This window comes from Dama dama, chromosome 20 (genome assembly GCF_033118175.1).
Source record: "Dama dama isolate Ldn47 chromosome 20, ASM3311817v1, whole genome shotgun sequence".
NCBI lineage: Eukaryota > Metazoa > Chordata > Mammalia > Artiodactyla > Cervidae > Dama > Dama dama.
The window spans coordinates 29,745,877-29,773,046 of record NC_083700.1 but is presented as its reverse complement, the minus strand read 5'-3'; the positions used below and the strand labels follow the sequence as shown (position 1 = coordinate 29,773,046).

Below are 27,170 nucleotides of genomic sequence, written 5' to 3'. Positions count from 1 at the left end.
CCAACTCTTTTGCAACCCTGTAGACTGTAGCCCACCAGGCTCCTCTGGCCATGGGATTTTCCAGACAAGAATACTGGAGTGGGCTGCTATTACCTTCTCCAAGGAATCTTCTAAACCCAGGAACTGAACCCGTCTCCTGCACTGGCAGGTGGATGCCTTACCACTAAGCCACCGTACAGTACGAAAGCTGGCATACAGGTGCCACATCAAGTCAACAGGCGAGGAAGGGTAAGGAGGAGGGAGGAGATGGTAGAGCTGAAGGACTGTCAGCAATAGGAGACAGAGGGCAAGCTGCACTTTCACTCATGCCTGACAGAGATAGAACACATGTTCGCATCTTTGAAAGTTTTCAAGTTGAAGGTTCATGTGTAGGGAATAGCTTTAAAAGAGTAAGAGCCTCCAATTAAAAGAGAAAGTAAGAAGCCTTCAACATTTAATTGATAATTCTGGGAACCCTTCTGCACTGTTGAGGATGTGAACTGATACAGCCATTACTGAAAATAATACGGAGGTTCCTTTAAAAAAAAAAAAAAAAAAAACTAGTAATAAGTCTTCCATATGACCTAACAATCCCACTACTGGGCATATATCCTGAGAAAACCACAAATCCAAAGACACATGTACTCCAATGCTCACTGCAGAAATGTTCACAATAATCAGGACGTGGAAGTAACCTAGATGTTCACTAACAGATGAGTGGATAAACAAAATGTAGTATATATACACAGTGGAACGTTGCTCAGCCATAACAAGAAACAAATCTGAGTCAACTGTAGTGAGGTGGATGAACCTAGAGCCTCTTACAGAGTAAAGTCAGAAACAGAAAAGTATCATATATTATCAGTAACACACACACACGGCATTGATCACCCAGTAGAGAACGGACCTGCTGACACAGTGGGAGAAGGCAAGGATGGACACACTGAGAAAGCAGAACCGACATACACACACTTATGTCACCTAGTCGCTCAGTCGTGTCTGACTATTTGTGACCCCACGGTCCGCCAGGCTCCTCTGTCCATGGGATTCTCCAGGCAAGAATGCTGGAGTGGGTTGCCATGCCTCCCCCCAGGGGATCGTCCCGACCCAGGAATCGAACCCAGGTCTCCCACTTGGCAGGCAGATTCTTTACTATCTGAGCCACCAGGGAAGCCCCTATTAATAGCATGGGGCTAGACCAGACATCTCTAGCATAGTTTAATGGCTTGCACCCGTGCATGCTGTCACTTCACTAGTATCCAGCTCTATGTGATCCTATGGACCATAGCCCACCAGGCTCTTCTGTCCATTGGATTCTCCAGGCAAGAATACTGAAGTGGGTTGCCATGCCTTCTTCCAGGGGTTCTTCCTGACCCAGAGATCAAACCCGCATCTCTTAACTCTCCTGAATTGGAAGGCAGGTTCTTTACCACTATCGCCACCTGGGAAGCCCATATGTATATACACTACCATGTATAAAACAGGTAGTTAGTGGGAAGCTACTATAGAACACAGGGAGCCCAGCCTGAAGCTCTGTGATGATACAGAGCTGTGGGAATGGGAGAGGAAGGCTCTAGAGGGAGGACACATGTAAGAAACCTCTGTGTGTGTGTGTATATATATATATAATTGACTGATTTGCATTGTTGTACAGCAGAAACCAACACAATATTGTAAAGCAATTTTTCACCAATTAAAAAAAAGGGGGGGGATAATTCCTATATTCAGGCAGCTCTACTACCTCTTTCTTCCCCTATACCTAAATTAACAAATATTTATTCAACAGATGAAAGGTCTAAATTTGTGTAAAATATTGGGATTTAGTGAATAAAACAGATACCTATCCTCATGAAACTTACATTCCAATGGGAAGAACACAAAAAATAAACAAGCTATAAATTACAGAATATGTTTAGAAAGTGATGTTTTATATATTAATATATTTATATATATCTATATATTAAAAAAACAGCAGGGTAAGGAGTAAAATGGTTAACTGCAATTTTTAAATTAACCTTTATTGGAATACAGTTGCTTCACAATGTTGTGTTCAAACTGCAATTTTAAATACAGTGATCAGAGTAGATCTCACTGGCAAAGCTACATTTAATCAGAGACTCAATGAATATATGAAAAGTCCGCTATGCAAATCAGTAGAGCAAGAAAGTTCTAGTTAGAGAAAACGGGCAGGCAGCAGCACCCCTAGCATGTTTCAGAAATAGCAAGTATAGCTGTAGCAGAGTCAGAGGTACGAATAGTAATAGATGAAATGTGCATTTATATGACTCTATAGAAATCTTTTACTCTGAACACAGCACATTTTGAGCAGGGAAGTGACACAGTTTGAGATTCACTCTAGCAGTTGTGCTAAGAATAAACTGAAGAGCACTATTAGAAGCATGAGGATGATTTATGAGATTACTATAGCAAATCACACAAGAAATCACAACCATCATGGTGGTTGAGACTAGGTTAGTATCATGGAACTAACAGTAATGAGGTATAAGTTGTGAGACTGGGGGATATATTTTAAAAGTGGAACCAAAAAGATGTTCCGGTAAGTTCGGGTTTGGGTATGAAAGAACAGTGAAGTCGAAGATGATCCCAAGATTTCTGGCCTATGCAACAGAAAAATTGAAACAAACTGAGATGGGGCTAGGCTGCCAGGGGAAACAGCTTGGAGTAGGTATCAATTCAATGGATATACAGTTGACCCTTGAACAACGCAGAAGTTAGGGACCCCAACTGATCAATCAGTCAAAAATTCATATATGACTTTATAGCTAATCTTGAACTACATAATTCCATATCTGCAGATTCAACCAATCTTGGATGTGTAGCACTGCAGTATGTATTTAGTGAAAAAACAAACAAAAAAAAATCCACATATAAGTGGACAGTTCAAACCGTGCTGTTAAAGGGTTCACTGTACTATATGAGAAAGCAGACACTCAAGCAGAGATGCTACAGTCTGTAGAATAGACAAAATTGAAATTCCAGGAGAGAGTACTGAGCCAGAAATATGAATTTGGACAGTACAGGCATATGGATGGTATTTAAAGTCATAAGACTGTAATCGTAGATCATGGAGTAAGGCCTGGCACATCCAACATCAGGAATCCAGAAAAAAGAGCAAATGAGACTGAAAAGTAGTAATCAGTGTGGTGAAAGGAAAACTAAGAAGTAGCCAAGTATTCAACAAATAAAATGTACAGAGAAAATGAACAACTGTGTCAAATGTTGCTGATATATACGGTATATTAAGACAATGACTGAGAAATGACTTCTGGTCTTAATAATGCAAAGGTTACTGGTAACTTTGAAAAGAACAATGCTGGGAGAATGCTGATAGTCAAATATGTATATTTAAGAGACTAGGAGAGGAGAAAATGGAGATCATTCTTATAAGCAATTCTTTCAAAACTTCTGTTGCAAAAAATAAAAAAAGAAGAGACAGTTGTTGGCAGAAAAAGTAGGTTAAAGAGAGAGTCTTGTGTTTTCTTTCATTTTTAAAGACAGAATAAAAGTTTCAGAATACTGAAATACTGATGGAAATAACTGCTAGAGCCTGAAAAAACTGAAACTGGCAGAGATGGCCAAACTTACCAATGTCCCCGGCTACATAAAATAAGATGGAATCTAACTGTATATTAATTGGAGCAACTGGCTCAATAAAGGTAGAGGGTTTAATTAAGATAACAGAAATGTAGAGTTGTGGGTACAAGTGCTTGTAGATATGTAAATGTGGTAGAGGGAACCTACAGAAGTACTCTTGATTGCTTCATTTTTCTCAATGAAGTAGGAAGCAAAACCAGTATCTGGGAGTGAGGACAGAGGGTGACATGCTGGACATTTAAGACAGAAAAGGTGTGAACGCACAGTTCGATTGCAGGCAACACTAGGGTGTCTCTGAGGTTATGTGCTCATGAACTGAGAAAGCAACCAGTTGTGGTCAGTATTTTTTCTTGTGTGATATGTAAGTACATAAGCAAAGCATCAGGATGGTGGTTCTGCCAAGTAAGTTCAACCAAGTGGGATATGGGAGTCAAGGATAAATGCCAGGGAATGAAAATGATTAGCCATAAAATTAAGGAGAGAATGGGTTAAGTGAGAACATAAAGAAATGAGGTAAAGTGAAAGGGTAGTACAATCAATGGATTAAAATAAGTTACTGTGTGGTGAATAACTGTTGAAGTCTGGTACTAAGCAGAATGAGGTAGAATGAAGAGGAATGCTTAAAATTGAACATAATTGTTGAAAATGCCAAGGTCTCGAACGTGATCATAGAAGTGAGTGGCAAATAAAGATGACATAAACCTTACAAAAGAGTTCAAAAATATAAAAGACCAGAGTGTCAGAAGGATCAAATCTGTGCTTATTACAACTGCCAGAAATTCTTAGAATTTCTTAGAACTGTAGAATTTCACAGATTACCACTGAATTAGGAACTAAAATCTGTAAGAGAGAAAGTAGAATGACCCACGGGTTATATGTGAAAGTACCAATGAGCAATACAAATGATGGCACTTGAGATTAACATCTGGAGATTTTTCAGGAAGGTAAGAGGAAGAATGGTCCAAAAAATAGCAAATAGAAGACCTAGTTCATATCTCTAGGCCCAGCAACACATGAGATAGCAAAGAAAAAACAGCACCAGTTAAGAAGACTACAGTGGAAGCAGCGTCCTAGAGCTCTGTTTCCATTACAGCAAAGGAGGTACAGAAAGGGATCAAAAGTGAGGCTGAGAACAGAGAGACCCTGCTGAAGAGAAACCATGAGCTACAGAGAACGAGTATCAGAAACTGTCACCTGGAAAGCTTTACGGGAATTAAAGCAGAGCAAATGAGGGGAGACCTGGGAGTGTGGGGCTTTTCTTGGATGACAAACAGGGGTAAAGACTATAATATTAGTCCTAGCAGATTTAAAGCAGATAATGGTAGAGAGGGTGTAGATATTGGTGGTGAAGAAGGGTGGGGCCTGAGGCTTTCTCTTTTAATCTGTGGAGAAGAAATCCTAGCTCCAGTCAGTCAACAACATCTTCACTCCAGATGAGGACAGAAGAGTCAGAATTGTGTGGTCTTAGAACATGAAGGTTTAGTCATGACCCTTATTTCGAGAGAAGCAAACTCACTCCAAATGTGTATGTTACATCTTGCCTCAAGATGACAGGGAAGGGAACTGAGAAGTTCTGAGAAGGTACAGTGAGTGTGAGGACCCTCTCCACCTATGATAATGGGGGAAGGTCTATGAGATGCCTTCCAAAATGAGAGGCCTCTATTTAAATAGCTTTATCAATTTTACAGTTAAGAATTCAATATTTACATCACCATCCTCCCTACTTCTATCCTGCTCAATCTAATTTTACCATAAAATGTTTATTTAAGATATCAAATTTAACATGGTCAAAACTACCAACTCCCTACATGCACCTAACAAAGTATGTCTTCCCACAGTCTTCCACACCTCAGTAAATTCAAGCCTAATTCTTCTGCTACTTTTGGTTAAGATGAAAGCGAAAAATCTTGGCGTCACTGGTATCTCATATAAACCATATATCAACAAATCCACATATAAGTTTCAGGCATCAAATCCAAGTTCAAAACATACAGAACCTGACTATATTTTACTATCTCCAATGTTAGTCTAAACCACCATTATGTCTTGCCAAAATTGTTGAAAACAATCTCCAAGCTAATCTCATGATTCTGTCCTTGTTCCTTCTTTAATCTCTCTTCACTAGAGCTAGTGTGATAGTTTTAAAACAATCATCAGTTAAACCATTCCACTGCTCAAAAGCTTGAGCATCTGACTCAGTAAAAGGCAACATTCTCACAATAACCTACAAATCGCTAAATTGTTCCTTTCTGTCCTTGACTTCATCTGATAACCATGTACCCCTTGGTAACTGCACTCAGACCATACAGCTACTCAAAGATGTTAAATATGCTACTATCTGGGCCTGTTGCACTTGCTTTATCTGAAACATGCTCCTTGCCAAAGTTAAGCAAGGCCTGATCCCTTTCTTCCTTCAGTCTCTACTCAAATGCCACTTCATCATGAAAGCCTTTTAAAACCACCCTATTTAAAATAAAAACCCGCAAACTTGCACACTCACATGCTCTGTCCCAATTTCCAGAGCATTTTTCTCTATGATGATCACCACCTGATGTATTTACTATTTGTTTCACTCTACCATGAAAAATTAAGTCATGGGGACAGCGACTTTACTTTGTTCACAGAAATATACCATACCAAGCACTCAGTAAGTATACAACTACTTGCTGAATTACTAAGTGATTGTAAACATTGTCCAATATTTAGCCAAGGAGTATAATATTTTCTTGAACATTTTTTCTTTTGGAATTGATAAATATCCTTTGCTCTCATTTGCTTAACTCTCAATATACTGATCCCAAACATTTCTAATGTTCCATCAGATATGTCTAACACTTGTCAATAATATTTTTTAAAAGACCTAAGATAACAAATTCAATAGAAGTAGTTCAATTTTTTTCCTTGAGGCATCCTTCATGGGGTCCTCAGTCCTCATGCTTCAGTCTAAACTAGCTAGTATACACTTGTCATTCTAGGCATTCCCATTCACTTTCTTGGTTTACTAACATTTCTGTGGATCACATTCTCTAATAGCTCTCCAGAAAGTGGTGTATGGGAGGCAGTTTCAAAATCCTTGCATGCTGCAAAATGTCTACATCTTACTCTCACATCGATTAACAGTCTGGATATAGAATTCCAGGTTGAAAATATTTCCCTGTCAATCTCCCAACTGTTGCAGTTAACAGTTTCAGCGTCTTCTACCTCCCAGTATTGCTACTTTTAAAGATTATTTTTTAATTTTTTTTTAGTTGGGGGCTAATTACTTTACAATATTGTAGTGGTTCCTGTCACACACTGACATGAATCAGCCATGGATCCACATGCATTCCCCATCCCGATCCCCCCTCCCACCTCCCTCTCCACCTGATCCCTCTGGGTCTTCCCAGTGCACCAGGCCCGAGCACTTGTCTCATGCATCCCACCTGGGCTGGTGATCTGTTTCACCATAGGTAATATACATGTTTCGATGCTGTTCTCTCCAAACATCCCACCCTCGACTTCTCCCACAGAGTCCAAAAGTCTGTTCTGTACATCTGTGTCTCTTTTTCTGTTTTGCATAGAGGGTTATCATTACCATCTTTCTAAATTCCATATATATGTGTTAGTATACTGTAATGGTCTTTATCTTTCTGGCTTACTTCACTCTGTATAATGGGCTCCAGATTCACCCATCTCATTAGAACTGATTCAAATGAATTCTTTTTAATGGCTGAGTAATATTCCATGGTGTATATATACCACAGCTTCCTTATCCATTCGTCTGCTGATGGGCATCTAGATTGCGTCCATGTCCTGGCTATTACAAACAGTGCTGTGATGAACACTGGGGTGCACGTGTCTCTTTCCAATAAAGATTATATTTAGATTCCCATTTCTCTGTACGTTACCCACTCGATTCTTTGACAACTCTGCTTATCTCCATTCTAACCCGAGTATCATCACTTTATGATGATATATAACTCTGATAGGAATCCTTTACTGTTAGTGTAATGGGCATTAAATGGGTCATTTCAGACTGGCAATTCTAGGTTTATAGGAGAATTTCTTATATTACTTGATAATTTCATTTCTTTTTATATAATTCATACTGGTAAGCAAAGGACCTCATAATTTTTAAATCTTTTAAAAAATCTTTTTGTTTTGTTTTCTAGGAGGCTAAATAGAATTTATCAAACCTATCGACTGGACTTCCCTGGTGGTCCAGTGGTTAAGAATCCATCTGCCATTGCAGGAGACCCGGGTTAGATCCCATGTGGGAAGATCCCACACGCCATGGAGCAACTAAGCCAGTAGTCGCAAGTACTGAGCATGCCTACAGCCCAGGCTCCACAGGACAAGCCACGGCAACAAGAAGTTTGTGTGCCACGAGGAAAGTACCCTCCACTCACCACAACCAGAGAAAGCCCAGATGCAGCAGTGAAGACTCAGCGCAGCCATAAATAAACGAATGATTTTTAAAAAAGAAAAGACCAATTGAGTTTTTTTACCTATCATACTTACAAGAGTTCTTTTGTATTTTAATCACTTGGGGGGGGGGGGGCGCCTGTGTCACTAGCATGTGGTAGGATCTTAGTTCCTCCACCAGGGATGGAACTTGCACCCCCTACAGTAGAAATGAAAGCACAGTCTTAACCGCCAGACTGCCAGTGAAGTCCTTTAAATTGCTTCTTTTGTAGAGACTCTGTCATTAATTTGTAACCAACAGCTTGTCATTCATTCAGAATGTCATAATTTTTGTTTTACATTTCCTTTTGTTCCTGTGTTATGTCCTTTCATGTGGATATCTACATCAATCAGAGACATGTACAGCTGTAGTGACTCATAGCGGCTCATACAAGAACAAACGCGGGCAGCTGATGGTGTCAGTTTAACAACAGCAAAGCTAGAACCTCTGAGATGCTCTTGCCTTTACCCTTATGAACATATAATGATGTCAGAGTTAAAGGAATCATCCAAATTCAAGGAAGGAAAAAGGAGGAAGATGGGTGACACCAGCAAGTTCTGTCCCTTTTATCAAGAAGGTAAATACTTTCTGAAAATCATGCTCTGAACAGATTTCTGCTTGTATTTTAGGGGCATAAACTGTAGCCGAGAGCTACCTTAATGCCAGAAATGTTGAGAAAGGGAATACTTAGCTTTTCTAGTCCCTATATTTGAAGCCAGACGAGAGATATAAGTTGAGAATTCTTAACTATCTCAAAATGCCTGGCAATGACACTGGCTCACATCAGAAGTCAGATGACCCTTCCATTGATTCACATCCATTTATATTCAAATATACTTTAAAACTGCTTATAATCATCTGTGAGAGACAGCAGAATCTATGAACTGATGGGCTTCACTATAAAGTAATCTTTTTAATAAGAAATGAACACCAAATAGCAACATTAGAAGGCCTCTTCTGAACATCTACTTCCTCCAGAAAGTGAAAAAAAAACCTCTAATTAGAGAAAACAGAGTGAGAAAGAAGATTTTTGTTGCTTTTATTGTTGTTCAGTTGCTGAGCTGAATTGAGTCCTACTCTTTGCCACCTCACAGACTATTTATAGTACATCAGGCTCCTCTACCCTCCACTATCTCTTGGAGTTTGCTCAAATTCACGTCATTTGAGTTGGTGATGCTATTTAACTATCTTGTCCTCTGTCACCCTCTTCTCCTTTTGCCTTCAATCTTTCCCAGCATCAGGGTCTTTTCCAATGAGTCAGCTCTTTACAACAGGTGGCCAAAGAATTGGAGCTTCAGCAACAGTCCTTCCAGTGAATATTCATTGTTGATTTCCTTTAGTATTGACTAGCTTGATCTCCTTGTAGTCCAAGGAACTCTCAAGAGTCTTCTCCAGCACCACAGTTCAAAAGCATTAATTCTTCGGCACTCAGCCTCCCTTATGGTCCAACTCTCACATCCATACATGACTACTGGAAAAACCAAAGCTTTGACTATATGGACCTTTGTTGGCAAAGTAATGTCTGTTTTTTAATATGCTGTCTAGGCTTGTCACCGCTTTTCTTCCAAGGAGCAAGTGTCTTTGAATTTCATGGCTAGAGTCACCGTCCACAGTGATTTTGGAGCCCAGGAAAATAAAATCTGTCACTGCTTCACTTTTTCCTCTTCTATTTGCCATGAAGTAATGGGACTGGATGCTGTGATCTTAAGCTTTTTTTGAATGTTGAGTTTTAAGCCAGCTTTTTCATACTCCTCTTTCACCCTCATTAAGAGGGTCAAGAGTTCCTCTTCACTTTCTGCCATTAGAGTGGTATCATCTGCATATCTGAGATTGTTGATATTTCTCCCATCAGTCTTGATTCCAGCTGGTGATACAGTCCAGCATTTGAAATGATATACTCTGCATGTGAGTTAAGTAAGCAAGGTAACAATGTACGCCTTGTTGTACTCCTTTCCCAATTTTGAACCCGTCCATTGTTCCATGTTCAGTTTCTTAGTCTATTGCCGTCGTTCAGTCACTAAGTTGTGTCTGGCTCTTTTGTGATCTCATGGACTGTAGCCTGTCAGGCTCCTCTGTCCATGGGATTTCCCAGGCAAGAATACTGGAGTGGGTTGCCATTTCTTTTTCCGGGGAATTTTCCCAACCCAGGGATCAAGCCCGTGTCTCCTGCCTCATAGGCAAGTTCTTTACCACTGAGCCACCTGGGAAGCATAGGGAAGAATAGCGAAATGTAAAAATTCACTACTGGCAATCTGGAATCAAGTTGGGTACATGAACGTCCCATAGTTTAGTATGCAGATTTACACTTTTAATTTCCTCAATTATAACCAAGTACCTCATCCCAACCCTCCATCTACACCTATTATCCCCCAAGTCCAGAGCCTCTGATTTTACTTATCCAGAGAACAGACCTAACTTCTGTGATACCTATCACCTCCAGATCCTGAGCCACCATGGGTTCTGGGAAATAAATCAAGTGGCTTCCTTTATACTCATTTGCATGATCCTGGACTGTAGTTCACTCAACTCTACTAGGTCAATTATCAGATCCAAAAATATTCAATCCATTTCCTTGTTTTGAAAAATTAACTGAAATGTTCAATGGTGTCCTTATTTCATTCTTGTCCTTTATATAGGTCTATATATATATATATATATTTTTTTTTTAATGAATTAGAATCTTTTCTTCTTGTTTTAAACTTTTGGCTGTGCAGGATCTTTGTTGCTGCACTTGGGTTTTCTCTGGTTGCAGTGCCCAGGCTTCTCTTGTTGGAGATCACAGGATGTAGCATGCACTGGCTCAGTATTTATGGCACATGGGCCCAGTTGCTCCGGCATGTGGAATCTTCCCAGATCAGGGATCAAACCAGTGTTTCCTGCATTGCAAGGTGAATTCTCAAACAATGAACCACCAGGGAAGCCCTAGACATTTTTCATACTCATTTACTGTAAACAGAATTATTACAGAGAGGAGGAATAACCCCACAGTTTAGCTAGAAAATATGCAGTACTCTGAGATAAAAAAAATTCATAAAATCCTATAGATGGAGGGTTTCCCTGGTGGCTCAGTGATTAAAAAAAAAACCCACCTGCCAATGCAGGAGACATGGGTTCAATCCCTGATCCAGGAAGATCCTACAAGCCACAGAACAACTAAGCCCATGAGCGACAACTATTGAGCCTGTGTTCTACAGTCTAGGAATCCCAACTACTGACACCTTCACATCTTACTCTGAAATGAGAAGCCACCACAATGAGAAACCCATGCCCTGCACCCACAGAGTAGTCTCCATTTGCCACAACTAGAGAAAAGCCACTGCAGCAACAAAGACCCAGCACAGTCAAAAACAAATAAATATAAACAATAATTTTTAAAAAGTCTACAGATGCTTTCCTTTTTTGAAAACAGTGAGACTGTTAAGAAAACCAAAAATCTCAATAAAGTGCTTTTAGAAAAATTCCATGCTGGTCTGGTGGTTAGAACTCCGTGCTTTCACTGCCGAGGGCCCAGGTTCAATCTCTGGTCAGGAAACTCAAAAGCCTGGCAGCATGACCATAAACAAAATATAACAATGGTCAGACTGTTACTGAGCTCTTACTGTGTTAAGCAACTTTACGGGTACAATTCTCAATTCAAACCTAACACCCACTTTAGGGTGGTACTACTACATTTTCTCCATTTGAAAGATACACACTCATGCGCATACATATCAGAGTTCACCATCTGTATCACTATACTATGTAGCAATCACCTTTAAAAGAATGGGCGGGTGAGAGGGGACTAAAAAATATAAATATAGAGTATGTAAGTCAGTCTGGTAAAGAACCCGCCTGTCAATGCAGGAGACGTAAGTGACACGGGTTCAATCCCTGAGTCGGGAAGATTCCCTGGAAGAGAAAACGGCAACCCATTCCAATGTTCTTGCTTGGAGAATCCCATGGACAGAGGAGCCTTGGAGGCTACAGTCCATAAGACCAGAAACAATTGGACGTGACTGAGTACACATATAAGTCAGTAATGATTCTGGAATGAGGCTAAAGTTTGATCAAGAAAAAATTCACATCTTTCTGATAAAATCAAGATTCATCATAAGAGCCTAGATAAAGTATAACAAAATCAAGCTAAGGAAAGAATAAAAACAAAAGAGAACTGTAAGAATTAGAATATTTAACAATAAATTATTTTAAAAATTAGATTGCTAAAATGACCAATGACTCAAAATATGGCTATGCTAATAAAAAATAAGGAAATAAACTTAGCTGTTCAACATTATAAATAAGAAAGAGACAGAAACACAGATTTCTGTAAAGTCTTTTATGGTCTATTTCCAAGGAAATACATTTTTTAAATCTCTACTAGATGGTGGGATTTTCTAAGAAAATATGTACTGTCACAATTACATGAATGAATCAAGAAGAGATGGGAAACCCAATTTGATTAAGAAGCATGTGAGAAACTGAGCCCCTTGAACTAGCCCTAAAAGGCGTTAAGTCCAGACACAGAAATAGAGTAGATAAGTTCGAATGAAAGTGTTGGAGTAGACAAGATACCAAAGTGAACTGGTTTTAAGAAACAGTTCTTGAGACAGACTCTGTATGATTTCAATATATTTAGACCATGGAATTTCTGCACCATGCTTTACATCCCTGGATGTTTCAGTGTCTCCTGGTTTATAGTCTATGGGAACTTGAATAGAATTTGTATCCTGCTGTTGTGTGAAAATTGTATAAATCATAATTATGTTGAATTGGTTCATGGTGCTTTTCAGGTCTACTACACCCTTCTACTTTTCTGTCTATTCAGTCTAATTTTTGAGAGTTTGATATTAAAACTCCAACTAAAAATCTTAATTTATCTACTTGAAAAAATAATTATATATAGTGGAACTATATGTAACTTTTTACCTACAGTTTTTCCCTTGTGGCTCAGATGGTCTGCCTGCAATGCGGGAGACCTGAGTTCAATCCCTGGGTCAGGAAGATCCCCTGGAGGAGGAAATGGCAACCCACTCCAGTATTCCTGCCTGGAAAATCCCATGGACGGAGGAGATGGGCAGGCTACAGTCCACAGGGTTGCAAAGAGTCGGACACGACTGAGCAACTTCACTTTCACATGTAACTTTGTTCTGTATTTTCCAAGTCTTTTGCAAATGTGTTATCATATACTTTCATAATTTAAAAAAACAAAAAACCAACAATAAAAGAAATAGTTCTATTGACAGTGTTCTGTAAGTTAAGAAAAGCAAAGAAGTTCAAGACAAGGTGTTTATAACCGTTAAGAGTATAAATAGGAGATAACAGATTGTGTAGTAAAAAATTTAACTTTGCCCAAAGAGAGGTCTGGCCTTTGCCCTAAGCAGCTGGAAGGGCATCTCTAAGCCCTTGAAATGTACTGCCTGACAAAAGTACCTTTGTTTCAACTTGGGGCCTTAAGGCCACATGCTAATGATATGATTTATTGTAGGGTCTTCAGCTCAACCTCAGGAAGGGCTGGAGACGGGTCAATTACATGGATAGTAAACTCCATCTGTATCTACATGACAGAATTCCAATAAAAATCCTGGACGCCAAGGCTCACGCAAGCCTCCTTGGTTGGCAATATATCCTTCATGCTGTCACGCATCACTGCTAGGAGTTAATTACATTAAGAATTTCACTGAGAAAAGACAACTGGAAATCCCACATTTAGAACTCTCCTAGACTCTGCCCCATGCCTTTTCCTTGGATGATTTTAATCTATATCCTTTCACTGTAATAAATGTTAGCTGTAAATATACAGCTTTCAGTGAGTTGTAACAAATTATTAAATCTGAGGGTAGTCTTGGGAAATTCTAAACTTGGAACTGGTGCCAAAGTGAGAATGAATAAGATAAATTTTATTTAAAAGTGTGAATGGTTTTGGGGATCACCCCCAAATTCTACAGTTGATATCAGAAGTAAGAGAGGAACTGTGAATTGTTCTCTAACTTCATAGTTAACATCAAAAGTGGGATTCACTAGAATGACACTGACTCATTGAAACTTGTGGTAGGGAAGAAGGAGGAAAAGATGACAAGGGTTATGAACCTTTGATTCTTGGATGATTATCTAACTCAATGGTGGTATGGAACTGCAGCTGTGGTTATCAGAGGTAAAAGTTACCAAGAGAACTTAGAAACTAGATCCAACTCCCTAGGAGCTGACTCACTGGATAAACAAGGAAATGCAAACTAATAAGAAGGTAATTAAATAATTCCTTGGATATTGTCATCTGTACTAGCTAAAATGAAGAGTGGGTTGGGACAGATCCTGACACTATGCAAAGCTTAGATTTCAGCCAGGCTGAGCTACAGCCACTAAGCCTAAGGGTCATTCCAAACGGAAAAATTACACTGGGAAAACAGGCAGCACCTCTACGACTTCCAACAACAATGAAGTCGAGGTTGAGGAAAGACAAAAATCAAGAAACTAACGAAACCAGAGTGTACAATGCTAAGGAATTATTTCATTTTGTGGACTGACACTGTATGCTTCCTGAAAATACCTCTATGAAAATACTGTGAGAGAGACAACACTTAGAGGTAGTATTGTTGATTTTGAAGGCTGCAGAATAGAAGAGCAATGTTTGAGCTGATGTGGGACCCAGCACTCACTGCTGAACCACCACAGATGGTTACCCAAAACCTCAGTACATAGCAGGTCATTCCAGAGGGGACAGCGAGCTGAGTGGACTGGATAAAAGCCCCTGTAAAGTTTTTCACCCTCAGACAGGTGACTGTCCTCCTATAAATGCCAACTAGAACTTCCAGAAGAACTGACTGACATGCTTCTTATTCAAGCCATGTGAGATTAGCATTATGAAGATCAGGTTATTCGTCTACTGAATATGCCTCTTACTAAGGTTAAGGAAAATAATACAGTTAAGGAGGACCTTATACATGGGTACCCCCATGTAATTTTACTGCTGCAAAACCTAGCAATAATCTGAGATGCCTTATCAGATTTATTGTCTCAGCATTATGGGCCTTACAGATGCTGAGAAAACTGGGGTGATTCACAAGAACATAGGAAAAGACAAACAAGAGAGTCAAGAAATTTATCCCAAAAGGATGAAAAATTTTAGGTGGCTGTTTAAAAATGGGGAGGGGGGGAGATAGGAATAAAGCAAACAATGATGGGGTTGAAACAAAGGTCTTAATACAGCACTCTAGGGGGCTGGGAGGACCAATGGGAGCTACTGCTGGTCCTCAATGTTAAAAGGCATTAAACAACTCTGTTATACTTACCCTAGTATGAAGAAATGTTAAAAGCTAGAGGGTGAAGAGGACAATGAGAACCTGACCTTGTACTCCCTGGAGCAACTATTCCATGGATTAATCAAACTGAGAACTAAAGGAGAGGCCAGGGTCTTCTGGCTCAAAGTCCAGCTGGAAAACACAAGGCAATATGCACTTGTGTGGGTAAAATAGCTTGGGTTGGATAAAAGACATCTCTGGGACTCCCTGACATGGGAGCCTAATGTACTATGATTCTAAAACCTGCTGAAGTTACAATGGGCAGTAATGTTAGATTGGGAAGAGAGGGATGGTTGATAGCATTAAAGTGAAAGTCTGGGTGAAAGCTGGAACATAGTGATATAAACAGATTATGTCAAATAGTTTTCTCTCTCCTTTATATGATTACTAGAATGGGTATTACTGATATTGTCTAATACTGTAAAATACAAGAAACACATGTTCACCTTGAGGCAAGTCTTGATTAAACATGCTAAATGAGAACAATTAAAACTGTCCAAGTCCACAGAAGTTGTCGACTTGAGACAGTACAGGATACCTAATGGATAAAAAGAATTTATTACTTTAATGACAAATGACAAGCTGCTTTGCTCTCACTTGTACCAATGAATTCTTGGTACAATAACCATGTGCACCCTGTAAAAAAGTAAATGGTTCATCCAGTTAACAGTACACTATTTAAAGCTTGAACTCAATAATGCCACCATAGCATCAGCAGCCCTTGATATGGTTTGAACAACAGAAAAAATATATACAGCAGACTTAATAAGTAGCATTCAGGGACTGAACATGCAAAATTTTTTTTCCCTCTAACTCTGAAGAAAAGCCAAGAGCAGTTTTTCATGTGGAAGGACCCTAACTGATGTTTACTGTACTAACCACAGGGTTATTTCAATTCACCAGCTTACTGGTATAATTTGTTTAGAAGAGATTTAGACATAATGCAGGTCCTGAGTATAATAATATACGATGTTGATTTCATGGTAATATCAGAAACTAAAGATAAAGGTAAGACTGACGTAAATGCAATGGTGACATACATGAACAAAAAGGCTGTTACTGAACGTAACAAAGGTCCAAGGACCTGCCCAAACTGGTAAAATTCTTAGGAATAACCTAGGTAGGAGCCACCTTTATCATTCCACAGGTGAAAAACATATACTCCACATCTGGGAATTTTACCAATACAACCACCCAAAACAAAATCATTTGAATGAGGGCCTGAACTATGTCTGAACAGCAAAAAGCAGTCTTTCTCTTGATGCTTATGGACCCTGTGATCCACAACTAGACATGATTTTGGAAGTGTTACCAACACATATGCAGATTGAAACTTATGGCAAAAACCTCTGAGTGCCACTCAGCAGAGATCCAGGATTTTGGACCAGAAAATTTCTGGATGCCATGGTAAAACATATGCTATTAAAGAGAAAATTACTAGTTTGCCACTGGGCACTGAGGTTGACACTGTGATTGCAGGGCATAAAATAACCGAGAAACATGAAATACCCCTTATGTCTTGGGTGATAGGAGAAAACAAATAAGGAAGGCAGAGTCCAGAAGTGTTCCACAAAAACAGAGATGGTTTGTGCAGGAACATGCAACCAAAAGGATGCAAAGAAGTATTTATCGTATTTATGAGCAGGTGAAAGTTAAAGTGTTAGTCAGTGTGTCCGACTCTTTTCAGACCCCATGGAACTGTAGTCTGTCAGCTCCTCTGTCCATGGGATTCTCCAGGTAAGAATGCTGGAGAGTGGGTTGCCATTTCTTTCTCCAGGGTAGCTTCCTGACTCAGGGATCGAACCAGGGTCTCCTGCATTGTAGGCAGATTATTTATTGTCTGAGTCACTGTACTCTCTTTCCCCCTAAACTTGACCTTGGAACTACCAAAGGAACTGCTGAATGCTATGATCACATAGGTGGTACTCCAAAAACAGCTATTAGCTAACAAAGAGCTGCGTGGTTTATGGATGATGGTTCCCAAGTGTACAGAAAGCAATCTGTTTAGAAGGGTACCACTCTAACTGAAGAATGTAATAATGAATCATATCAGTGAGCTGGACTGCATGCTGTTATCCCCTATATATGGGTTTTTACTGAACCCTGAAGTTGGTATGACAAGAGAGGGTGGTTCTCGAGGACTGTTTCCTAACTGCGAAGATGATAAAGAAACAGTCTGGTAAGACTCGCTAATGAATGCTATATACTGAACACTTTAAACTTTGTGAGGTATCACTGAAGGGTGTTTTTAAAGGGGTTGGGGTAGGTGAGGCACAACAACATGTTAGCCAAATGACACTGGCAGCAATATAGACAGAATGAATTTGACAAGGTAAAACTCAAAGCAAGGACACTAGTTGTAAATGTGCTGCAACAGGAACCTAGGCTTTTAAGTCCAATGCCATTGGTTCTGCCATAGTTTACCCAGGAAATCTAAAGTGTGAATGAACTAAAGAAAAGGTAGGAACATTCAAGAGGTAATCAGGACTTGGATATAAGGAGTAAAGGAAAGTGATGACAGAAAAGGAAGGATGGATTATGGTTAACCTTCTGTGTTCCTACTCTTTTTGCTTTACACCATCAATGTAAAAAGCCACAAGAGATCTAAGAGCTCAAAAACCGGACAGCAGCTACGAGAAAGTAATTTCATATCTCAGTTGCTCCAGTAATTTCATATCTGAGATTTATGACAAGACAAGGATAAGATCTGGACCCAGAGTGAAGGCATCTACAAAATCAGTCACCTCCAATAAAACAATAGCTAATCTGTAGGTAAGATGAAACATTTTGTAACAAAGGATATGAAAGTTCAAAGAAATGGGTTGTAGAACAGTGAAAGGTGTCTTGACAAAGAAAACAGAACATTACCTTTATGAGATCAAGTTTGAAAGATTTCACACACTGTATTCTATATTCTGAATATCACACGGGAGAAAATGAGCAAATGAGCTAAAACAGATCTGGAGTCCAACTGACTATGTTCAAGTCCTAGTTCTACCACTTATGGGGACATGCTGTATACATTATTAAAGCTTTCTGTGAGTAGACTTGCTCACTTTGAAACAGCTGAGATATCAATACCAATACTTCACGGACGGTTGGTATGAATTAAACAAACATACGGCATTCAGAAAAGTGCCCAGCACAAGCTATGGATGCAATATTTGTCAGCAAATAGGATTCATGTATTCTCTGAGAGAACTTTAATAAATTCCAATGGCTCTAACAAATTAAAAGCTCTAAAACATGAGAGTTAAACTTTAAGTGTGGTTAACTGAACTTAACAACTAACTAGAAATTTCCATAGTATCCAGAATAGTTCTGAAGTGACAAGCTGGTAATAAGTGAACACTATTGCATTCTGAGGGTAAAAGAGGGTTGAAATACAAAGCTTATTTTAATGAATTAGTAACTATGCTACTTAGATGTTTATAAATTCCCAGTTTTTCTACAAACTAAATCTGACATAAAATCAGTATATTTATATACTTTGATGCTAAAATGGCTATCAGTCATACACATGAAAATATTACCTTTTAAGATGACAGCCCAAAGCCCATAACCATGTGATAAATACCACAGAACACTTGAAAAAACAAGTGAGTTTGAACCAGAGGGACTGTATATGAAGAAATAATATAACTCTATTATTGCAACCCAAATCCACGTACTAATACATTTTCAACAAATATCCATAAGACAATTATATATGAACATAGAAACCATTAAATAATTTACCAAAAAATGTATCTTGCTCTAAGACATAAAAAATACAAAAAAATATGTTTTAGGAAAAATAATTCTATAATAACTTTTAATAATATTTCTTGATAAGCAATAACAACGTCTGTACCTATGTTCTTTGTGTTCCAATAGCTGACAGTCTCTACATGTCAGTCTATCACACGTTTCACAGAAAAGTTTCAACTGTTCTTGTTTGTGTACAGGGCAGAAAACAGGACGCTGACCAGATGCTCCAACAGACTCTGTAGTAAAATAAAACATACATTTTTAAACTAAACAAAATTTTTGTCTAACTTTATAAATTCTTACTGATGCTGGTATCAAAAGCTTGTAAAGTTAAGTAGAAATGCTATAGGGGCAAAAGAGAGAGAATGACAGTAATCATTAAAACTGCTTCTATCTTACCTGAGACATCTTCTTTCTTCCTGATCAAGTGATCTTTAGTGAATTTTACTCTTTGATGAGCTTCAATACACGTCTTACAAAGCCATTCTCCACACTCTACACAAAAGCCAACCGCACTTGCATTGTCTTCACAACTAGTACACACCTAGAAGCGGAAATAAATACTAACCTACATTAAATTTACGAAATATAGATCCACAAAATAAACAAGCAAAAACCTTCTACCTTACTCTCAAATATACTAATTACTGTACCTAGAATAAAATCATCTTGCTATCCATTTCTCTTCAACAAAATCCTTCCCTTCCAGATCAAACATTCAGGTGGGTAAAAACCTAAGTCTCAAAACACAAAACTGAAAAAAGCTTTGAATTTTTAAGTGATAACTTTTAATCTCTTTTAACCAGGTCTGAGGGTGTAGAATAAAGATACTCTTCATTTTCAAATTGAAAGATGAAACTAGGGCATAATTACCCTAAATTATGTAACAATTCAAGCATGCTTTCTTATAATTTACATTTTGATATCAAGAAAGTAATACAAAGAAAAATTGAGAAGCATACCTGTTCTGATTTCTCATCAGAACTGCTAGGAGTTTCAGATGTATCTTTCACAAAATAATTATCCACGAGGTCTATCTGTCTGCATTCTTGGCGGCATACTGGGCACCGTATTACACCAACTACAACACAAAACAACATCAAGAAATATTTTCAGGAAAATAAGGAAATTATACACAATGCCTATATGTGTACTACTCATTCATATATCATAGATAAGAAGAAAGAAATGAGCGCTAAGAGCTGAGTAAAATGCCATTCCACTGAGTTATTTCATTGGGTGAAAATAACACCCATTTGGGAAGATAAAATAAGCATTAATATGCAAATTAAAAAAACTTTAAGATGCTACTTTATTACAATATGTGGTTGGTAATAATGGCCCCCGAAGATATCCAGGTCCTAACCATTGGAAAACTGTATGACTTTATACAGCAAAGGAGATTTTGCGAGTGTTATTAAAGCTCCTGCGATGGTAACATTGTCCTGGAATATCTGATAGGCCCTGAAACGTCATCAGTTCAATTGTTCAGTCATGTCTGACTCTTTGCAACCCCATGGATCGCAGCACGCCAGGCCTCCCTGTCCATCAACAACTCCAGGAGTTTACCCTACTCATGTCCATTAAGTCGGTGATGCCATCCAACCATGTTATCCTCTGTCGCCCCTTCTCCTCCTGCCTTCAGTTTTTCCCAGCATCATGGTCTTTTCCAGTGAGTCAGCTCTTCACATCAGGTGGCCAAAGTATTGGAGTTTCAGCTTCAACATCAGTCCTTCCAATGAACACTCAGGATTGATCTCCCTTAGGATGGACTGGTTGGTTCTCCCTGCAGTCCAAGGGACTATCAAGAGTCCTCCAACACCACAGTTCAAAAGCATCAATTCTTCAGCACTCAGCTTTCTTCATAGTCCAACTCTCACATCCATACATGACTACTACAAAAACCATAGCCTTGACTAGACAGAACTTACTAAAAAGTAATTTCTCTGCTTTTTAATATGCTGTCTAGGTTGGTCATAACTTTCCTTTCAAGGAGTAAGTGTCTTTTAACTTCATGGCTGCAGTCACCATCTGCAGTGATTTTCGAGCCCAAAAAATAAACTCTGCCACTGTTTCCACTGTCTCCCCATCTATTTGCCATAAAGTAATGGGACCAGAGGCCATGATCTTAGTTTTCCGAATGTTGAGCTTTAAGCCAACTTTTTCACTCTCCTCTTTCACTTTCATCAAGTGGTTCTTTAGTTCTTCTTCACTTTCTGCCATAAGGGTGGTGTTATCTGCATATCTGAGGTTATTGATATTTCTCCCAGCAATCTTGATTACAGCTGGTGCTTCATCCAGCCCAGTGTTTCTCATGATGTACTCTGCATAGAAGTTACATAAGCAGGGTGACAATATACAGCCTTGATGTACTCCTTTTCCTATTTGGAACCAGTCTGTTGTTCCATGTCCAGGTCTAACCTGCATGCTTGACCTGCATACAGATTTCTCAAGAGGCAGGTCAGGTGGTCTGGTATTCCCATCTCTTTCAGAATTTTCCACAGTTTATTGTGATCCACACAGTCAAACTTTGGCATAGTCAATAAAAATGTTTTTCTGGAACTCTCTTGCTTTTTCCATGATCCAGCAGATGTTGGCAATTTGATCTCTGGCTCCTCTGCCTTTTCTAAAACCAGCCTGAACATCTGGAAGTTCACGGTTCACATATTCCTGAAGCCTGGCTTGAAGAATTTTGACCATTACTTTGCTAGCATGTGAGATGAGTGCAATTGTGCAGTGGTTTGCACATTCTTTGGCATCCTCTTTCTTTGGGATTGGAATGAAAACTGACCTTTCCAGTTCTGTGGCCACTGCTAAGTTTTCCAAATTTGCTGGCATACTGAGTGCAGCACTTTCACAGCATCTTCTTTTAGGATTTGAAATAGCTCAACTGGAATTCCATCACCTCCACTAACTTTGTTTGTAGTGATGCTTCCTAAGGCCCACTTGACTTCACATTCCAGGATGTCTGGCTCTAGGTGAGTGATCACACCATCATGATTATCTGGGTTGTGAAGATCTTTTTTATACAGTTCTTCTGTGTATTCTTGCCACCTCTTCTTATATCTTCGGCTTCTTTAAGGTCCATACCATTTCTGTCCTTTACTGAGTCCATATTCGCATGAAATGTTCCCTTGGTATCTTTAATTTTCTTGAAGAGATCCCTAGTCTTTCCCACTCTATTGTCTAAGACTCTATTTCTTTGCATTGATCACTGAGGAAGGCTTTCTTATCTCTGCTGGCTATTCTTTGGAACTCTGCATTCAAATGGGTATATCTTTCCTTTTCTCTTTTGCTTTTCGCTTCTCTTCTTTTCACAGCTATTTGTAAGGCCTCCTCAGACAGCCATTTTGCTTTTTTGCATTTCTTTTTCTTGGAGATGGTCTTGATCCCTGTCTCCCGTACAATGTCACAAACCTCCGTCCATAGTTCATCAGACACTCTATCAGATTTAATCCCTTGACTCTATTTGTCACTTCCACTGTATAATTGTAAGGAGTTTGATTTAGGTCATACCTGAATGGTCGAGTGGTTTTTCCCTACTTTCTTCAATTTAAGTCTGAATTTGGCAATAAGGAGTTAATGATCTGAGCCACAGTCGGCTCCCGGTCTTGTTTTTGCTGACTGTATAGAGCTTCTCCATCTTTGGCTGCAAAGAATATAATCAATCTGATTTCGGTGTTGGCCATCTGGTGATGTCCATATGTAGAGTTTTCTCTTGTGTTGTTGGAAGAGGGTGTTTGCTATGACCAGTGCGTTCTCTTGGCAAAACTCTATTAGCCTTTGCCCCGCTTCATTCTGTACTCCAAATTTGCCTGTTACTCCAGGTGTTTCTTGACTTCCTACTTTTGCATTCCAGTCCCCTATAATGAAAAGGACATTTTTTCTTGGGTATTAGTTCTAAAAGGTCTTATAATCACAAGTGGTCTAACAAGAGGCAGGCAGGGAAGATTAGACTACAAGAAGATGAGAAGGCAACTGATAATAAAAGCAGAGATTAATGTGCTTTGGAGATACAGACACAAGCCAAGGAATATAGGGGGCTACAATAAGCTGAAAAAAGAAAATGGATTCTCTCCTCAGAGCCTCCAGAAGGATCAAGACATGCCGACACTTTGACTCTAGCCTAGTAAAACTGACTGCAAACTTTAGCCTTTAAGAACCGTAAGAGAATAAAATGTATGTTGTTCTAAAACACAGGTTTACGGCAATTCTGTTATAGCAGAAGTAGAAATACACAATCTTCATCTTATGAATTCTGAGTTGATTAACAGCGACCTGAATTCATCCTAATGTATAATGTGGGAAGAAAGATCATCTTAGACTTAACCTGCCAGTGTTCTAGCATCTATCAGAAGAAACAAACCTGCCAAGGTAAGAAATTTAAGTTCAAGTTAGTTAAAAATTAGAAAACAGCAGCACAGTCAACACAACAGAGTGACTACTATATGTCAGCCATAAAATTGAAAAACATAGAATGACACAATCCTTGTTTTTAAGAAAGGGCTGAAGACTAGTATTTTTACAGTTTATACCATGTACAATTGTAGGAAGCACCATACAAAGACAAGGATACAAACAGTCCAAAGAGTGGTAATATAGGAAGTACAGCTCAGTGGTAGTGAGGGTTAGGTGATAGGAAGAAGGAACTAGACACTCTACTTATCACTATGTGTGTCCATGTTTGCATTTTTGTGTGGGGACTCATGTGTGTATGTAATCCACTGCCTTTTCTTTGAAATTCCTAAAATTAAAATAGGGAGGAAATCCTATATGTTGCAATGATAATTTTTTTTTAATTTTAGGAAATTAAAAAGTCTTTTGAGCTCTCCATCTTGATTTATGCTTGAGTTACGTGCCATAGTTGCTTTGAAATCTTTGATTATCTGTAGTTTTCCTAAATTGTTTAAGAAATAATCCACTTTCATCTGTTTTTTAAGTTACTGAATCTAAATTCATAAGACAGAGCTCTTTGATAGCAGTTTTTTAAATGCTGCAGGTTTGCAGCCATTACCACTTCAAAGAAGTCTGAATAAGGAAAAAATTTTCCCTTGTTAAATTAGTTCCTATTTCTGTAGAAATTACATTTTTAAATCTGTGATAGATGAGTTATCATAATGCAAGTATATAGTTCTTTTTTTTTCTATCAACTACTCATTGTCATTCAACAGTAATGACATTAAAGATGCAGCAAGCTTATAAAGTACTATTTTCTAAAAGAAATAGGAGGCATCTTCATCTTTATTATTCTACTTCTGGTTATGCAAGCACTCGTAACAGAAATGTTTATGTCTGGTCAGAAATCTGGTCAGAAATCAATTTTGATTTTGTTAAGTTAAACAGTCTGTAGGCAGGCAGAGTACTGGGTACACAGTGGTCCAAAGTAAGATAGAAGCCTACAGTAAGAATGCTAGATCTTAAAAAAGAAACTGGGAGTGGGGAAGGAGGTGGGTGACGGGTTCAGGATGGGGGGGACACATTCCACCCATGGCTGATTCATGTCAGTGTATGCCAAAAACCATCACAATATTGTAAAGTAATTATCCTCCAATTAAAATAAATAATTAAAAAAAAAAGAAACTGGTTTATGATTTATAAGTTTTGTGCCTTGGTCAAACATTAACATGATGTCACAAATTCCCTGGCAGTCCAGTGGTTCAGAGTCCATGCTTCACAGCAGGGGGCACAGGTTTGATCCCTGGTGGGAGAACTGAGATCACTCAAGCTGCCCCACGTGGTCAAAAACTTAAAAAACAAAAGTCCTGTCATTGAAAAATGATGTCTGTGTAGAATGACAAAAATAACCAGTGTTGAATCATGTTATATTTCCTGACATTCCACATTATCCCAGGTTGCTAAACGTGTGCTTTCCAAGAAGTCTGACTTATTGAATACATTTACTGTCCTATGTGACAGTTTTGTCACTGTTAGAGATTCAGTAATTAAAATGGGAAACAGAAGGTTAGGTTATTTTCCTTCTCAAAACTGTTCCTTGGAGCCACATTATTATGATGGCTTTCATGCTCTTGTACACAGAATGTCTTAAGCTGAGTGCAGTTTAGAGGATCCTAATTACTTCTTTCAACGCTGTGATCTGACCTGTAACAAATCCATACTATACACTATGTAAATTGCTAAGAAGTCCATTATAAACCAACTGAATATACAAATCTTAGTGTTGGTGCTGAAATCTCTTCAGAATAGTCACCACGATATCAAGGTTTGTTTCAACATTTGTAAGCATCAAGTGTCAATCAAAATTGAAGATGAAACACTAACGAATGTTGAATTCTCAGGCTTTAGGTATACTTCCTCTTTAGATTTTTTGGTTCTCTGTTTTTACCATACTGTTTCATTTAAATTTCCTACACACTAACTTCATATGTGCGACTAAAATAAAACTTCAGTATATATTTTAAAATGGGTTTAAGACTAGTATTTAATTTTTACAGTTTATACCATTCACAACTTACAAAGACAAGGATATAAACAAAGAGCTGTACATCCAAGAAGGATAGCTCAGTGGTAGAACATTTGACTGCAAAGAGTTGTACACACACAAACTACAGAAGCTTATACAGTAACTGTGATGGAAGGTCACGCTAAAAGGAGTATCAGCACTGCAGTAACGTGAAGGGGAAGAAAGCGCAAGAAGCAGGGGACACACGTATCTATGGACGGCTGATTCATCTTGCTATACAGCAGCAGCTAACACAACACTGTAAAGCAACCATGCTACAATAAAAGTTAAAAAATAAATCAAAGTAGGAATATCAGTCTCTCAGCAAACATGTATACTTTGCCACACAGAATTTTACAATTGTATGTATATGAAACAAAATATTGTGTTTATACTACAAAATGCATACAGATATCCCCCTCAAAGGAAATGCATAAAACAATTCGTGAAAGCAAAGGAAGAAACATTATAGTCAGGAGAAATGGAAAAATGAATATAAATATTTTTACATCTAAGATGGCATGAGTTAAAAGTCGTTCAAGAAACATACAGCATAACTACAAAGGAGAAAAGTATAAGTAAGGAGCAAAAATACATGGGCAATTAACTTCTTACAGTGAATAAGGTAAGTCTTCACTGAGAAGGTGACAGTTACACACAATCTTGAAGAATCAACTGCATTCACTAATGTGCAAGCAAGAGTATACTTGGTTGGTGTGGGTTCATTAAACCCTGCACATTTATTTCTAAGGAAAGCCTTCAATACTAGCCCTTGATGGGCATACGGGAGATGCCTTCTGAACTCTTGGAATATTAATTATGCCTGATAAAAGTGCCTCCCCCAAAAAAACATAAAAAGTTTCTGTTTGCCTGAGGCCATCGGCATTCAGTTTGACCTCTGGATTGACTGGAGGTCAAGCAGGTGGTATCAGTTCTGTGGAGGTTCTACACCTGTATGACTGATTCCCCAATAAAAACCAGAGACACAGAGGCTCAGGTGAGCTTCCCTGGTTGGTGACACTCTTTGTGAATACCATCACACACTGTAACTGGGAGAATAAAGCATCTGCACGTCTAACCCTACTGAAGGAAGACGCCTGTAAGTGTGTGCCTGCTTCCTCCTGGACTTCACACCGCGTACCAGGAGCATAAGGGGCTTTCTTAATTCTAAGTCCTTCCAGCAAATCACGAATCTCAGTGTGGTCTTGGGGACCCCAAAAAAACTAGGAAAGAAAGAAACAGTGTGGAAAGAAAGAAACAGTGTGCAAACCAAGAACAGCAGAAGCAAAGTTCACAAACAGAAAAAAAGAAAAGAATAGGAGCCTATAGATAGAAAACTATCTGTAGGTATTAGCAGATATATAGTTATATATCTAAAATATTGAGAAAGTTAAGAAATTTGTGACATCTAAAGGAGTATCTTTCAAAAGACATTCTGTTCTGAGCAAGAAACACTATTATAAAAGTATCCATTATATCTGTGTAAAAGAATGATTTGATGCAAATCATACTAGCTTTTGATTTCTGAATTCAATAAGCTCAGAGTCTTAAAATTTCTACTTCCACCTAGCAAGCTGACATCACAGTTTATGACTCTTCATCTTTTCAAAAAATGTAGATAGCAAAAGGACACTGAATACCACAGAAG

General features: G+C 38.6%; 1 protein-coding gene across 2 annotated transcripts in view; it reads right to left on the bottom strand.

Annotated features, from left to right (window-relative positions):
• The window catches only part of TRIM33 (tripartite motif containing 33), a 137,577-nt gene that overhangs the window by 54,728 nt on the left and 55,679 nt on the right, over positions 1–27,170 (bottom strand). For both annotated transcript variants that reach the window (XM_061121089.1, XM_061121090.1), the window contains exons 2-4: positions 20,025–20,143; positions 19,462–19,606; positions 19,166–19,298 (exon numbers count right to left, since the gene is read on the bottom strand). In XM_061121089.1, coding sequence (XP_060977072.1) covers positions 19,166–19,298; positions 19,462–19,606; positions 20,025–20,143 — 397 coding nt within the window. The remainder of the gene's footprint in view (positions 1–19,165; positions 19,299–19,461; positions 19,607–20,024; positions 20,144–27,170) is intronic.